We start from the raw sequence: 17,096 nt of genomic DNA on the forward strand, positions 1-17,096 counted from the left end.
GGGACAGGAATCTTCTTTATAATAGTCCTAACACATGGCTGCCTGGTATCTACTGGAAGAACCTGAGTATAAGAACTCCCTCTCTCCTGGAGCAGTTCATTCTATTTTTGGACAGCTCCAAATGTTTTTCTTAAAAGGAATCTTCTTCCCTGCAATGTCTACCCACTGTCCTTTGGGACAAAAACCTAAAGATGGTTATCACATGTCACCTTGCTACCCCACCCCCCAGTGCCTTAAATCATCTCTTCTCCAGGGTAAACATTCCAAGTTACTTCAACTGATTTCTTTTTCAAGATGGCTATGCTGTAGCACATCAAGAGCTGGTCTTAAAAACAGGAAGACCTGGGTTTGAGTCCAATCTCTGATCCATGCTAGCAGTATGACTTTGGTCAAGTCACTTAGACCCTCAGCATTCTAGGCATTCTCTAAATCTTTAAGTTGCAGAATAGATGTTGGCTTCCAATGGTAGAGGGAATTCTCTATGCTACTAAAACCACAGGTTTAGTCCTTATCCCTTCTTTCACACCACATTCTTTCCATATGGTATAGTTTACATTTGAGCACCTCTCTTAGCAATGGGCAGTGAATGCTAATTCTTCTCAGAGTCAAGGCCCAATCTAGGCCTTCCTCACTTCAAACCTGGACTATACCTATAGACCCCTAGCTGTCCCAGCTTCTGATCTCTCCTATACATACTGTCAGCATTACCTTTGTAAAGCCCATTTTCACCCCATCACTCTTCTCCTGAAACCTTGTCAACCATTATATCAAATCCAAGGTCCTTAATGTTCAAAGCCCCACATACCTTAGTCTTCTTCCTACCTTATCCTCATTTCTCCCTGGGACCCTCTATCATTACCATGGAGAACTTCTCTGCTAATCCTTTTCTCTTTTGTTGTTCAGTCATTCAGTCATGTCAGACTCTTTGTGACCCTATTTGGGGTTTCCTTGGAAAAAATGCTGGAGTGGTTGGCCATTTCCTTCTCCAATTCATTTTACAGATGAGGAAATGGAGGCAAACAAAGTTAAGTGACTTGCACAGGTCAAATAGCTAGCAAGTGTCTGCAGTCCAATTTGAACTCAGGAAGATGAATCTTCCTGACTCCAGGTCCACCACCTTATCCACTGTACCACTTAAATATTTTTTCAACTGAATTATAGTTATATAGACTTTATAGAATATGTTTTGTTGTGTTCAGTCATGTCTGACTCTTCATGACCTTGTTTTGGAGCTTTCTTGAAAAAAAAAATTGGAGTGATTTATCATTTCCTTCTCCAGCTCATTTTACAGATGAAGAAACTGAGGCAAACAGGGTTAAGTGACTTGCCCAGGGTCACACAGTTAGTAAGTGTCTGAGGCCAGGTTTGAAATCAGAAAACTGAGTCTTCCTGACTTCAGGCCGGGCACTCTATCCACTGTGCCACCTAGCTGCCTATCTTTTTTCCTTGCCTTCCCAACTTAACCTCTTCCGGGAAGCCAACCACCACTTAACCTAACTGACTTCTCTACTAAGTCTTCACTACTTAAGTCTTCACCACTCAGTTTGAATGATACTTATTTACACTTATTAATATGCACTTCTGAATATGATATGCTCTGCTTAATTTTCAGAACACACATGTATGTTTTGTCCTTCTAGATTATGAGTTTCTTGAAGGCAGAGATTTTTTTTTTCATAAAACTAGAGAAGTTCAAAACTGAGAAGGACCTTGGTGGTTATCTGGTCTAACTCCTTTTCCAGTACAAGAATCCTTTTTTATTATATTACCAAGACCCTAAGATTAGCATGACCATCCTGCTTCTGCTTTCAGTGACAGGAAGCTCACTACCCTTCACGACAGTCCATTGCACCACTGGATAGCTTTGGTTGTTAACAAGTTCTTAGGAGGTGAACACTTTCTCTCAAGGTTCTTGTTACTTTCCTATCACAAACCAAGATTTCCTTATTTTCTGAATATCTTTCTGAAATGAAGCCCAGAGTAGCAGCTTTCAACCCTTTTTTGAGGTAAATCTCACCTTTTGAAAGTCCAAGATAGTGTGTACAGTATTAAAAGGGGAGCAAGACTTTTGAGTGTGGAAAGAAGATCTGCATTCTGAAAGCAATACTAACTCCACCAGTGGGTCAGTAGGTAAGGAAGGTCTATTCTGGCCTTTGCCCCAGGTTTAACTTAACTCAGAGTTCCCCACCATCTACCATTTTCTTTCCCATGTCTGTATCTACTTCCACTCCTCCTTACCTCATCCCCCTCCATCTTCTCAGCCTCCCCTTGACAAGAATTCTTCAGGGGGAAGATAAAATGGTTGGGGTGGGGGCAGAGTTGCTCCTCTACTTTCTTACTCACGTTTATGTGGTGGCACCAACAAGTCCAGTGTCTTCTGGGGCAGATTAGCCCAAACAGATGCAATCTCTTTCCTCAGTTCTGCATCACACTGATGCTGTTTCATCCCAGCTACAAATCCAAAGCAAGGAGAGGGAGAGGCAGAGAGAGGTTCCTTAAATTCACTCAAGTGTTTACTGAATACCTATTGAACAGCAGACACTCTGCTATATGCTATCGGGGACATTAAAAATCCCTGCACTCTAATAAAGCATACCTCCCCCCCTTCTTTATTTTTCTTGTTTGTGTGTGTTTTCTTTTGCAACATGGTTAATGTGCAAATATGTTTTTCATCATTTCATATGTATAATCAACATCATATTGCTTGCCTTCTTAAGAGGTGGGGGACAGATGGGAAAGAGGGAGAAAATTTGAAACTCAAAGTTTTTTAAAATAAATAAAATTTTTAAAAAATGTAAGTGGGAAATATTTAATGGAATGAATAAAAATATTTTAAAAGGAGAACACAATCTAATAGGGGAAGTAATCCAAAGCTAATTTTTTCAAATGCTACTTGTGAGGCATGAAGTGCTAGGAGATAGTGACCAATCACTTTCACTTGAAGAGGGCTTCAAGCAAAAGGCACTATGTGATCTGGGTATTTTAGGATGCCACAAATATGTATTGCCTTGTTATTACATGTTCCTTGTATTTCAACAGGAATATAAAGGAGAAAAGGCATTTCACGTGAAGGAAGAAGCATGAACAATGAATGAATGACACAGGAGACAAGAAAGTAGAAGACTGTATGCAGAATGGCATTGCAGTGCCGTTTGGCTGGAGTGGAGAGGACCATGATGGGAAGTAAGATGAGATAAGGCTGGAAAGTTAAATTGGAGACAAACTGTGAAATGCCTTGGCTACCAAACTAACAAGTTTAGACTTTATCCTACAGGTGTCAGGGAGCCAGAAGATTTCTAGGCAGGGGAGTGATGTCATCAAAGCCACATAACAGGAAGATCAATCAGACAATCTGTGAAGCATAGTTAAAAAGGGGGTGAATTTGAATGTGGGAAGACTCATTTAAGAAGCCGTTGCAATGGTGGTAATGAGGTCCTGGAATGGAGAGAAGGGGTTGGATTCAAAACCCAGAAAAATAATTCAGTGCTACCTCATAGTTCTCCACCTGCCAGGAAAACAGAGGACTCCCTGGAGTCTAACAGAAAGATTAATAGTTTTAAAAAGACAGGACTGAAATCTGTATCTTCCCCTATCTCAGCAGTGCATGTCAGTGAGACAAGGGGATGTCTCTTTCCAGTCATGCTCATTCATTACTTGTCTCTCCCAGTGAACAGTCTCCCTCTTGGGGAGAATGTCCTACCCTTTTATGAGACATGGGACACTGCAGGCATAGCATCCTCATTAGATGATCTCATCAAAAGCCCAATGACTTTCTTTGGTCAGAACAAGAGAAAAGGGGAAGGACCAGCTGCCACTTAGGAACTGGAAATATTGAGAAACGGCAGGCAGAGAGCACAGAGGGGACACCAGAGGCATTTCATTTGAACAAATTGCCTCAGTCCAGGCCTTCTCCAGGTTTCTTGGGCACTATCATGATCAAATGCTGAGCTGAAGGTTAGCCCAAGTTCTCAATCTGGGTTTTGTAGTTCCTGAGTGAATCTCTTTTATCCTCCCCTGCCTTTCCGGCCTAGTGCTCCCAGGGAGCTCTGTGTGTGTGTATGTGTGTGTGTGTGTGTATGTGTGTGTTGGAGTGTTGGGGAGGGGTGGTAGCAGGGGCAGGATTGGGCTCATTGCCTCAAGAAAAAGGACTACAGTGTCCCAAAGCATTACAGCTCCCTGTCTTCCATACCTTCAGGCCACACTGATTTTCTCTGAACTTCTATAGCCTTGAATTCAGTATGTCAGAATCTAGCATTTATCACTCCCCTGTATTATTCTCTTAATTGCTGCTGGTGAGTCTTGTGTCCCCAAATAGACTTGTAGCCCCTGAGCAGAAAGTTGGCCTTCCCTACTGCCTCAAGAACAGTAAATAACACAGGTCTAAAAGCACAATAAATATAGGAATGTCCATATGTTTGCTCTGACCTAACCTGGTTTGATAAGGAATGTAAGAACTGTATGGCCATTCTCTTTTTGGGAGGGGCGGACTACAGCAATGTTTCTGCAAATATCTTTATTAAGCAGGAAGAAGGAAGCTTTCCCTGGTGCAGAGGACAAAAGTCCTGAGGCAAAGACTGTGGACTCTCCTTGTTCCCTTTACCTCAAACTCTTACCCATTTTTAAAGTCCAACTCAAATGCCACCTTGTTCAGAACCTCTTCCCGGATCCTGCCCTGTCAAGTGATAGCTTCTCCCCAGTTCAGATCTCACCCTGGGCTCTGTTCTGCCCTTCTCTTACACAGTTAGATAATATTGTGCATTAGTGTTACTTCTACATGTTGTAGCCCCTCTTAGACCGCAAGAACTATGATGGTGAGAACTCAGTATTACCGGAATTCTGTTTATCTCACAGGGTTAAATATAATGTTTGGCTTACAACGCTTTTCCTAAAAAATAAAGTGAACTTTAGTTTTTGTCAGAGATTCATGTCTTGGAGCACAGCTCAGTCCTCTTCTCAGGCTGTGCTTGAGCAAGAATGAGGGGTAGATATTGTGTGGCTCCTGTCCAGCTCCTGATTTCAGCCCTGCTCAAGGTGTTAGCCCTTTTACCTCCTCACCTGGTGCAAGTTTGATGTCCAGAGCCGTCCGGATGAGGGCCATCAAGGTGGAAGTGAAGTGTACAGTCATATCCTCATTGGAAATGGGCATGTTCATTCTCACCAGGCGCTGAGGAAAGACCCAAGTGTGGGTCAGGATATGAGCCTGGCCTGCCAGCCACCCTCTTGTCTGACCCTCCCCCTCCCAACTGCTGGCTTGAGGGCTTAGGAAAGGTTAAGCTTTGGTGCGCTTGCGGCCTGCTCTCCTCTCCCAGGAGGGTATGACATGGGCTGAGCTAAGTAGAAAGAGGGAGGTTTGCCAGCATTCATAATCCCCCTCAAAGCCAGCCTCAGAAACCAAAGGGCCAAACCAAGACCAGTCATCTTACACTTTTTCTCATCAAAGGGTGAGATGCTAATATCAAAGGAGACCTATTAGAAGTGCCCTTCCCCCAGAAAACAGAGTGAGTCTCTGCTGCTTCAGCTATGTCTTCCATCCCTCAAGTTCAATCCTGGTTAGGCTTCTGTCCTTCAGCAGTGAAGTGATGCCTTAGGCATCAGGCACCCATATCCTAGTCTCCCTGCCACTGCACAGGGGAGGGAAAGACCAGTAGTTCTGCTGCTAGTTCTGAACAGCCACTGTGCAAAGAGCCTGACCTCCCAAGCTGGGCAGAACATCCAGCCCTCTCTGGGTGCTGGCCACGGAAGGGAAGCCAGATGCACGTCTTTCTTCCTGAAGTCTCTGTGTCCCTAGCCCTGGGCTGGCCAGGTTTGCCCCTCATCCTCACTGTCTCCTTAGGCATCTCCCTCCCTGGCAACATAGCTAGTTGTCTATCTTGCGTCATTTCTCCAGAAGCAGAAGAAATGGGGTTTCCAGGTAATTCACACAGGAAGGTAAAAGGACTTAAGCCTTGGTTTGCTCCAGTGACTCCTGGTTTGTCCTCTACAACAAAATGGTCATGCGGTCCTTCAAGCTACCTTATACTCCTTGGTCCCTGGCAGTCCTTCTTCAGAGAAGCTACCAGTCTATCAAACTCAGAGTTTCCACAGCTGAATCTCAAGGTCCCTTATCTCCCTTCCAGAGCATATGGGAGTTAGCATTTATCCCTTTGCCTGAGAGAATCTTCCCCAAATGTCTCCTCTTCCTCCCTGTGGTAGACTGCTGCCTCCAATGCTAAAAGTTCCCAACTTCCCTGTCAAGCTTCCTAGTCGTGACTCATTCCTTAGGTTTCAGAAAGTTCTGTCCTGGATGGAAAAACTATAGACGATCATTTGTAGACCAAGAGAGATGACCCAGGCATGGGAGCTTGCCTTAGGTCAGTATTCACCATCACGTCAGGAAGAATCACAGAGTCTCAGGGCTGAAAGGGATGTCTGGGGTCATCTAATGCAACAAACAGCAGGAACCCCTTCTCTAACACTCCTAATGAGCTTCTGTTTAAGACATCTGGTCACAGGCAAATGGCCATCTCAGGAGCCAGCCCATACCACTTATAGACAGCTCTAATTGTTTGGAAGCTTCACTTTGTATCAAACAGAAACCTGCCCTTTTGCAACTTTTAAATACTGTCCTATAGGGCCAACCAAAACTCATCTCATCCCCCTTACAAGAGCTTCCAAACAATTAGAACCTTTCAAATACTTAAAGGTAAATATGGTGACCCTCTAGCAGTGTATTGTTCTACAAGATCAATATCATTAGTTCTTTCGACTGATCTTTGTAAGATGTGGCTTCCAGTCCCTCCACCATTTTGGTGACCAGCTCCAACTTGTCATTGCCTTTTCCAAAAGGAGATATGCTTCTTTTTGTCTTGGAGAGGCTGGTTTCCCTCCCAGGTTGCTGGAAGCTGTCAGGGTTTCGAAATGTCCTGTTTGGGAGTCAAGAGTGATACAGTGGAAAGAATGAGCTCTGGATTTGAGTCACAAGACTTGAGTTCAAATCCTGATTCTGACACTTAACTCCCTTTGTAACTTTGGTCAAGTCACCTCTTTTCAAAGTCTCAGTTTCTTCATCTGAGAAATGAGAGTCTGACTTGATGGCCTTTCAGGTCATTCCCAGCTCTTTATCTATGGTCCTGTGACTTCTCTGGGTTATGAACAACCAAGTGGAGAGTTTGAAGAATGGCATGCGGCAAGGAGTAAGGAAGCCAGTCCTGGTTTGGACATCCCAATTCCAGAAGGCAGTCGGTGGTCTCAGAGATGATCTATTATCTATATATCAAAAAGGAAAGATTCTAGGAGGGTTTCCCTGTGTCCCAATGCAGGTTACCGACCTGGTCATAAATAACAGAATCGTAGAATTTCAGAGCTGGGAGGGACATTCAAACTAATTCATAGCTCTTCATTTCATAGATGAGGAAACAAATCCAGACATGTTAGGTTAAAGGACATGTAAGTTAGTAAGAGTTGGGCCTAGAACCTGGGCTTCCCAACTCCAACTGTAGCTCTGTGTAGAGGAAGAAAGAAAGGTTGGAGAGACCCCTTTAGACAGCAGTTCTTGGGAAGATATTCATTGTTCCTTCCTGGTACCAGGAGAAGCTGCTGAAGCTTAGGTATCTGAGCTTCCACAACATCCTCCTAAACGGGCCTTGGTCAGGTAGCTTGCTTGTTGCCTAGGTTTGCTGAGTCCCTTCCATGTGCATTGGGCTGGAGTGGGGTTGAGAAGCACATTTGCTTGATTCCAACAGAGCCCCCAGTCTTCTCTCCCCCTCCCCCCATTCTAGCTGGATCTGGTATTCCAAGCTTTGAGCTTTAGGCTACAAAACTAGGTCATGGACAAAAGGAAGAGGCAAAGTAGCAAGTTGAAGAAGTTTGGGGTTTCTGGGAGAATAGGACCTGCTCCTCTTCAGCCCAAATCCAGGTGAAGTTCTACCCAATGGGCTGGCCATTCTGGGATCCCAAGGCCATAAGAGTCAAAAGATAAGAATGTGAAAAAGTAATACAACAGAAAGAAGACCTGTGTCCTGAGGGTGCTGTACCTATGGTAGGCAGAAGCCAGAGAGCCTCTAAGCTAAAGGAGGAATGTGAACTAACCCTTGAGATCCTTGGGTCCATGGTAATCAGCAAGGAAACTTCTACTAACCAAGGATCTGAGTCCCTCCCCAAGGATTTGTCCAGTCAGGTCACCTGTAGGTCTCTTAGATTCAAGCAAAGTAGTCACTTCAGGTCCTAGTGGAGGCAGCCATCATGGTAAACTGAGGTAGCCTGTTCTCTGTTCTCTCGGTTCCCATGAGAAGCCCCATCTGCAACCCAGAGAGGTATGCTAATCCCTGTACCCAATACATATGTTTAGAAGACTAGAGTCAGGCCACCCTGGAGAAACTGCCAGGTTTCAGCTTGGTGAGAGGAGGGCAGGCTCCTCAACCTTGAAGGCTCAAGACCCTGAGCCTTCCTGCAAATCCAAGCTTATTCTAAAGTCATCCTCCTCATCACCAGGAAGTGCATCTCTTTTGGAGGCAAGAGGGCCAGCAGCAAATGAGTCCTACAAACCTGAGAAATTAGGTCATTATCCCAGCTCCGTTGGCTGGGCCAGCAATTACAGGGAAAGAGGCAGGTCCCTTGGGAACCTTGTCCATTGGTCTCCAGGATAGCTAATCTGAATAATCCCTTTGGCTGCTCCTTGGTAATGACCCAAAATGAAGTCCAGAGCCTGGCCAAAGTGATGACTCTTAGACCCCCTTTCCAGGTTTCTTTATGACTGTCATCCCCACAGCAGAATTTCTTTAAGGAACTTGCCATTTTGGAAAATGGAACTTCAAAACAGTTTTTATTAACTGGAGTGGGGAGAGTTGAGCAGGGAAAGGGAAAAAGACAAAAAGCTCTACTTCACTCTCTCTGCCATTTTTGCCACTGCCCCTCTTCTAACCCACAGTCCCCACATTAGCCTATCCCATTCAGTGCCCAAAGGAAGGATCCTTTTCAGCAGAGACATGCTTGGGGAAAGCCATAGAAATGTCTGGCCCCATGATAACTCACTTCATTCATGATCTAGGGCCAGTCTAAGAAAAGGCAGGCAGCAGCCACAGCTACAGGGCACTGCCCTAACCCAATCTTTTGCCTCTGCTTAGTCAGGGAGCAGGTGCCAGAGCTGGCTATCCCCTCCCCACAGGGGCTAGGAAAATAATCTCCTCTGTCCCGAGTAGTCAGACCCAATATGAAATGCTGGCAAAGTTCCAATTTAGTGTGTTCAATAGGGGGTCCCCCAGGCAACACGCCCTGGCCTCTCAGCGCACAAAAGGTTAGAACACATACAGTCAATATTCAGTGCAATCCAATGGTTAACTTACTGCAGGAGGTTGAAGGAGTCCCACTTCAGTGAGAGAGAGAAGGTTAGGGATGGAAAGAGACAGAAGATGCATGGGCGTGAAGAATAAGCAGATGAGTCCTAACTTCTGTCAGGAGAGCTCCATCCTGGGCTGGGTCAGGAGCTGCCATAGGGGGTCTTGGCCTTCCCTTTGTAATATGGCCTTAGGAGCTGGGTGGGATATCCTCCTTTGGTCTCTATTCTGCTTCTTGGACACTTCCCGGAGTCTCTCCAGGAGCCTCTAAGGGAGCCAATAGCAGCCTGCCTACCTGAATAAGCCTTGAGAATATAGCCTACCTAACTGTGCCCAGTTGGAGGGTTTATGGCTGGCTTAAGCCTTATGTCTGGCTGTCAATTTCCATACACACCCTAGATGGACTTCCTTTGCCACTCCCTTCCCTACAGCCACCTCTACCTTCTTGCCAATAAATAGAGACCAGAGAGACACCCAGGTTCTTCCTTTTCCAAAGATCTTGGCACTTACCCTAGTGTCAGACCTTATCTCCAGCTCAGGAGTCATGGTACCAGCCAGGATAGAATAATCCCTGGGCTAGGGACTGGCTGGCACTCTCAAAGCTACAAGGGAAATAGGGCTCTCTTCCCACTCTTGATCCTGGCCTTTGGTTTCTGCATCCACAGTCAGGTGTACCTGACCAAGCCCTGAAGCCTGTTCCCACAAAACCCAGGGTGAGATTCAGACTGAGAAGGACCCTTTGGAATGCTGCCATTGTAGCTGCTACTGTTGACTGCTTCCATTGTAGGTAAAGCAGGCTCACGTGTTTACTGAGTCCTTTTCCCCCAACCACCTTCGCTGCCCTCATCTGCACAGATACAGAGAGCTATTTCTGGTCAGAGAGAAGAGGATGGAAGTCTCCTATGATGGTTGTTGTGGAAAGTAAGAATCAGAGGAATCAGAGTGTGTGGTGTCCGAATATGGGTGTGAGGGGTGACTAGATGGCACCGTGAATAGAGCACCATGAATAGAGCACCGGCCCTGGAATCAGGAGGACCTGAGTTGAAATCCGGCTTCAAACACTTAACACTAACTAGCTGTGTGACCTTGGGCAAGTCACTTAACCCCAATTGCCCTGCCTTCTCCCCTCCAAAAAAAAAGGCAAAAAAAAAAGAATATGGGTGTAATATGGTCATTTATTTGGCAAGGTTGGAATCAGTAATTTAGGGGCTCCATTAACACCTAGAAAAGGTCATCCAATAAAATCCCAATTGAAATAATCAATTACTACTCATGTGGCTCTATCCCTTTATATAAATGTGACAGTCTTATAAATAGCTACACTAGCTCTTGAAAGTCAGAGCTCATCATTCCTGGGACCCTAAGACCAGACTCCATAAACCATCCATTGAGGACCACCTATTGTTGCTTAGCATATACCCCACTCACTTTGGACTTCCTCAAGCTATGTTGAAGAGACTTTCTCCCAACTCGATATCTGGCCACAGACTACATGAACCTGAGATGAGGAAAGAAAAAAAGGGGGCTCCTTTGGTCCACATTTTTCTATCCTAGTCTCTCACTGCCTCAGAATTCCTTGATATTCTATAGATAGAATTCCTTGAATTCTATGATCTGGCAGACTCCTTCACTCCTTAGTTCCTGGAACATAGTAAATGCTTAATAAATGCCCTGTGTCTGTCTGCCTTTCTATCTGTCCTAGCCAAACTACCCTAGGGTTTCTCTCTGGCCCAGGCCTATTGTCAAGAGAGAGGTAGCCCTGGGTTTTATTTCTAGATCAGTCAGAAATGGGCTCTCATCAGAAATCAGTCCCACACTGTGACTCTCTCTTCCTTTTCTCCTTGATTACCCTTCCAGAAGAATGAATAAAGGGTGTTTGACAGACTGTTTGGATGAATGGATGGGAAATAGAGTTCAACATCTCACTCTAACCCACTAAGCCAAAGTCTTAAAGTCTGGGGTCTGAATCATTTCCCTCATCTCACCTCTCAGAATAGCTGCTATCCTTCAAGACTCTGCTCAAGTACTGCCTTCTATGGCAAACCTTTCCTGATTCCCTCATTTGCTAGTGCCTCCCCTTCTTAGTTCATACATATCATGTATAGATTTCTATAAGTACATATGAGCGTTCTTATCAGACTATAAGCTACTTGAAGACAAGGACTGTCAAGTTGTCTTCATATTCCTCCACCAAGTGCAGTATCTAGCACTTAATAAATGCTTGTTGATTTGATGGTGGCTAGTAGACTGGGAACTTGAAGACAAAAGGTAGTCAGTAAAGTGGTCCTGGGGAAAGGTCCTTGGTTGCGGCTTATACTAGTGATAGCTGTCAAAGCTGAAAGAAGTTAGGGTTTATCTAGTTTGGCTGGACTGATAAGTGCGTGAATAATCACTAGTATTTATATAGCATTTTAAGATCACAAAGCACTTTACAAATACTACACCACCTTGGGAGGTCCATTTTATAGGTGAGGGAGCAGAGGCAGCAGAGGTTAAGTGACTTGCCCTGGATAACACAGCTAGTAAATATCTGAGACCAGTTGTGAACTCATCTTCCTGACTTCAGGTCCAGTATTGTATCCACTGCACAGCCTAGAAACATGCAGGGGAGCAATATATAACAAGGCTATAAAGGTCATGCTTTTTTTTATGGTTGAAAGTAATGGGCTGAATACACCAAATAAAAGGATGAAATCCAAGGAGAATCCATAAGAACTTCTTTCAGTACAGAAAACCTTGGACAGGAAGTGGGAAGATCAATAGTTTGGTCTTGGCTCCACTACCAACTTACTGTATGACCTTGGGCAAGTTACTGTAGCTCTGGGCTTCAGTTTCCTCCTCCATAAAATTTAGGAGTTAGACTGAATGGGCTCCAAAGCTTCTTTCAACTTCAACATTCTATGACCAGGACTATGACTAGCTTCTGTTCTGGTTGTTAAGCTTTTCCCCTAATTCAGATTGCTTTCCAAACACTTAGGATATGCATATTATAGAAGCTTTCCAAGGAATGTTAAATAACCCAACTAGCAAAGAATAAAGGGCATTATCACTTGAAGAACACACTAATCATTGAAATACCTAGTCTATTAAAAAAGTTTCCCATGAAAAAATATTATTCAGACAAAGCATATTTATATTAACATTGTTTGCTTTCAGAAATTCTAACTAATTCCCCTGCCATGACAATCTGTATATTCTATGGGCAGGCAGCCTCTTCAATGGCAATGCTGGAAGCTAAGGATTTTATGACTTTCCATACCACCCTCTTTGGAAAATACCAATGTGATCCCCCTCACCAGGGTGACTGCTGGAGAAAAGCTTCTCATTTCACCATCTCCTAAGAAACAGGCTCAGTTCCTACACAAGCTGAGCAGGCTTTTCTCACTAAGCCTGGCCCCTCTCTAGTACCTGAAAACAGCTTTGCAAACAGCTCATTCCTCACTTGGCTCAGGCTTGTGAAGGCATGCCTGGTGTACAGAAAAGGCTTCTGATTTCAGGGACATTCATCGATGAGTCTCTTGGAGCAGGAGTGTGGTGAGACCACAGGAAGGGAAGGGCTAATTAAGGTTAGAATTTTTTGCTAAAAATCTTCCCTTCTCTTTACCATTTTCCCCACCTTTCCATGACTCTGCAGCATCCTCTGCTGGTCACCCCAGTTCATACAGATGGAGCTCTCCTGCTTCTGAATGAGGTTAAAAATACTGACATGCAGGCATTACAAGACAAGCATCAAGACACATGCACGCCAACTCTGCGGCAGGGCCTGGTTCTGACTAGCTGAGGAGAGAGGAAAGTAAAAAGCATCAGCCTCCTGGAGGGAGGCTGGTGTAGTATAACCACCACCAGAGGAGCTGCACTGAGACAGTCACCAGAGACACAGGGATCCAAACACAAAAACACATGGGGAGTACCAGGACAGAGGCGCAGTATGGGGAAACAGTGCAGGCTGGCAGAGGGAGAAGAGAGTCATTGAAAATGAAAGAAGGCAGAAGGACGGCCAGGCCTTGGCCGGGAGGTGAGGGAGCACACAAGAGGCAGTCTAAACCCTGACTTGGTTCTCCAGTCCAGAAGAGCCTCGGAGCTCAGTTCTAGGACTGTGGGTGGGGAGTCTGGTTACAGATTCACTTAGGTTTCAGAGTGGGAGAATGGGAGGTGGGGTGGAGATAGAGGGCTGGGTAAACCTGAGCACTCACCAGAAAGCATGGGCTTGAAAGAGGCTGGGGATAAGGTGAAGCAGTTGTCAGCCCGAAGGACAGAGGCTGCCAGGGTAAGGGTCGAGAGTATTCTGCCATGCTGGCTCATTCACCCACATAAGCAGGGATAACTGTAGGGCTGAGTCCTTGTTTGGGGTTTACTCTGACCAGGCCAGGTGGGAATAGGTGACAAACACTCCCTAGTGTGTACTCTAGGTCAAACCCAACCTGGAGCCCATTGGCTGCACTTGGGGGTTTGCTGGTGAGGATAGTGTCCCTGCTTGGACTTGGGGCCTCATTTCTAAACTGAGGGGCCAAAATTACCCAGAGGAAAGAGGAGTTTCTGGGCACTAGAGTCTGTCATAGACCTGGGGTGGGGAAGTGCTACAGTCACAGATGGGACAGAGGACAAACTCATCCTGCAGGGACATTCTTCTCATTTGCCAGAAGAAAAACCCGGACCCTTGCAAGGCACAGCTGAGTCCTTAAAGCCTCACTTTTGGAAAGCTGTGCTCCAGAACGGATAGATCCCCAAGGTTCCATCCTACCTTCCAAAAGGCAGGGAAGGAAACAAGTATTTATTAAGTACTCTACAAATATTTTATTTCATGTAATCCTCTCAATAGCCCTAGGAGACCCCATTTTACAATTGAGGTAACTGAGGCAGAGATTATGACTTGCTTAGAGTCACACAGCTAGTATCTGAGGCTGGATTTGAACTCAGATCTTCCTGACTCCAGGCTGGGAACTCTATCCACAGCACAACCTAGCTGCCAGAGGTAGCTGTGCCTTGCAAGGGTGATCAAGGAATGACAACTTTTCCTTTAACCCTGATGAGCCTTTATACCTAGCCTTGGCTACTTAAATCCATTTGGTTTTTTTTTTCAATTTTCTATTTCATTTCCTATTTTCAGTAGCAGGGAGATAAAAGCAACGATCTCAAAGGAAAGTCTAGGATAAGGTCATATTGCACTGTAGGGCTAGAGTCAAGGCCTCTCCATATAACAGGAGTAGGGATATACTGTGACAGCAAGCAGGACAGAGGACACGTAAGCCTGCCCCCCAGAGTCACACCTTCCATTCCCTACAAGAAAGAACCCAGACAGTAGCAAGACTACTCATTCAGGCATCTCCAAACACAGGCCTTCTTGTTCTTTATCTGAGCCCAGGGTTGTTAAACTTCTATGGCCCAGGAATGAAGTCTGTAGGTTTTCTAGACAAATGTTACTCTAGGTCAGAGTCAAGAGGCCAGTCTCATTTAGAAACAACAGGGGCCAGGAAGGAAGTGTGCACCCCATTGACAGGTCTAGACCCACACACAGCTTTACCTAAGAGATTTGCAAGGTCATTCATTATATTCTCATCTGCCATTGGTCTGGAAAATAAAAGGAGAATCTAAAGGTTTTGTGGGTTCACAGGAGCTTAATATAGGGACTGAGAGTGGGTTGACTTGCGGGTCTTAAAGGAAATATAGGATTTGGTATAAGTGCACAGGAAACACCCAGGATAAGTGTGCATGTCCACACTTATCGGCATACAGATGCAGAGCTTGATGCAGACTTGGCTTTGGCCATTTGGGAGAAGGGAAGGGGTTGGAAGACAGAGGGGGGGAATGGGGAGTGAAGATCAATGACCCCCAACATTTGGGGGCCACCTACAGGTAAGTCTCCAACCCTGCTGCCTCCACCACTCCCATGATATAGCAGAAATGTTCATTTCCCCCAGGTACCTTATTAGGGACTTCATTTTTAATATTGTATATTGGAGTCCCATAGTAATAGGAGTATCACTCTTGTGCCCAGCAAAGGAGCCAGTGAGAGGTAGGAGAGGACATGGTAAGTCACCATCCCCTTCTCTAGCCACTCAAGCTTAGTTATAGCCTTCAGCAGACTAAACTTCCAGACAAGAGAGAGAGGCTCCTCCTTGGGACAAGGATTGCTAATGGTTTCTCCCAAGTAGACTGGGAAGAAAGCAGAAAGGTACAGAAAGACAATGATAGAGCTGGGTGCAAATACAGCCAAAGAGACAGACAGAGGGACACACCACAGATCCCCAGATGGGATACCCCCAATCTCAGGGGCTGACTCTGGTCACTGGAGATGATGGTGGCCCGGGAAGTGCACCCTGAATGTGTGAACACTGGGAAGCAGGCTGCCCCAATCCTAACCCCAGCACAAGAAGCTTTCCAAGGAGAGAGTGGGGAAGTGGAGGGGGAGAGGAGGGAGAAGAGGTCTACCTTATAGGCAACTCGAGCAGGGCATTTCTTTCCCAGGCCGAGGGGTGGGGACATGTGTTTCAGCATCTCAAACATGTCACTGTAACTGATGCGCCCACTGGGAACCAATCAGAAAGAGGCAGAGGCACCGCAGGGAGGGGACATCAGCGGCAGGAGGGCAGCACAGAGGTTAGGAAGGGAGGGAAGGGATAGGGGAAGGGGAGGAATGGGAAGAAGCAGACAAGAAAACAGATCCAGTTAATCAAATTTTTTCCATTAAGAACATAAAAAATTAAAAGTAGGTAAAATGAGGGATTTCTCTGCTTTATTTTTTCATCCCCATTCTCAGTGCCCTCCTCCCCCAGCCCTGACCCCTATTCTCCTGGTCTGCAGAGAGATCCCTAGGTCGAAGTTACACCTTGATGCTCTAATCCCTGCAGCAGTGGACGGGATGATTGATGTCTAAGGTAATGGACATGGAAAGGGATGAGGGAGAGGTGGGCTAGGTTGGCTTTTTAATTTTATTTTCTTATTTTGATTAAAAAAAATAATTTAAAAATGCCAAATCCAAAAACCTTTGTATTCACCATGCCAGGGAGAGCTGGTAGACAGAGTTATGGGACAGACAAAGCTCTGACTTATAGAATCATAGCCAATACTTCCTTTTCTTTTTGTGGTCAAGATTTCCTTCCAATTTAGGTTAAAGACTAAAAAAAGGAAAAAAAGAAGAAAAATCCTTCCGTAAAACACAACTGAAATGGGAAAATGGAATCACTTTGGAATGTAAAATCATAGTGAGAGCCCTGTTTCCAAGGCCAAGCTCAAAAGTAGCTTCTCTGGGACCAGAGACCTTATGGATCTTGCAAAGGGAATACTAGCCTTGTGGTAGAACCTTGGGACCCAAGAGGAGGGGGACAGGGACCCTGTTCTGGGGCTGAGATAGTATCTCAGAAAGGGTCCAGGGGAGCCTGACCCAGAGAACAGATTTGTATTCAGATTTCCCTCCTATAAGATTACAAGTTGATGAGACTGCTCTATCCCAGGGCTGATGGGGTTCTTGAAAGGCTGAGTCTTAGCACAGAGTTACAGTAGGTCAAGAAGGAGAGGAGCCAATGAGACATCAGGGACTTGTCCACCTCCTCTTGTCTTCTTGCCATTCTTTCTGGGCCACAGAGCTTAGATACCATCCAGTCTGCTTCTGAGTGGCCCATGACAAGCATTAACTTTAGAGGTTCTGGGCCATGGAACTCTGGGTCTCTTTGGATGCAAGAGGCAGCTATAGCAACTTCAGAGATGCTGTATTTGCAGAGGGACCTTCCTACCTCCCTCATGTTCCAGCCAAACCTTCACTGCTCTGAGGGGCAGGATGGCCACATC

At 45.4% G+C, this 17,096-nt stretch overlaps 1 protein-coding gene across 1 annotated transcript in view; it reads right to left on the minus strand.

Moving 5' to 3' along the window:
• The window catches only part of CACNA1B (calcium voltage-gated channel subunit alpha1 B), a 251,565-nt gene that overhangs the window by 17,072 nt on the left and 217,397 nt on the right, over positions 1-17,096 (minus strand). Inside the window, exons 37-39 of the mRNA XM_069072690.1 lie at positions 15,741-15,837; positions 5,056-5,164; positions 2,344-2,451 (exon numbers count right to left, since the gene is read on the minus strand). Coding sequence (XP_068928791.1) covers positions 2,344-2,451; positions 5,056-5,164; positions 15,741-15,837 — 314 coding nt within the window. The remainder of the gene's footprint in view (positions 1-2,343; positions 2,452-5,055; positions 5,165-15,740; positions 15,838-17,096) is intronic.

The sequence above is a fragment of the Petaurus breviceps genome, unplaced genomic scaffold (genome assembly GCF_028583685.1).
Source record: "Petaurus breviceps papuanus isolate PSGF00001 unplaced genomic scaffold, PetGlider_PUasm1.0 90847, whole genome shotgun sequence".
Lineage (NCBI taxonomy): Eukaryota > Metazoa > Chordata > Mammalia > Diprotodontia > Petauridae > Petaurus > Petaurus breviceps.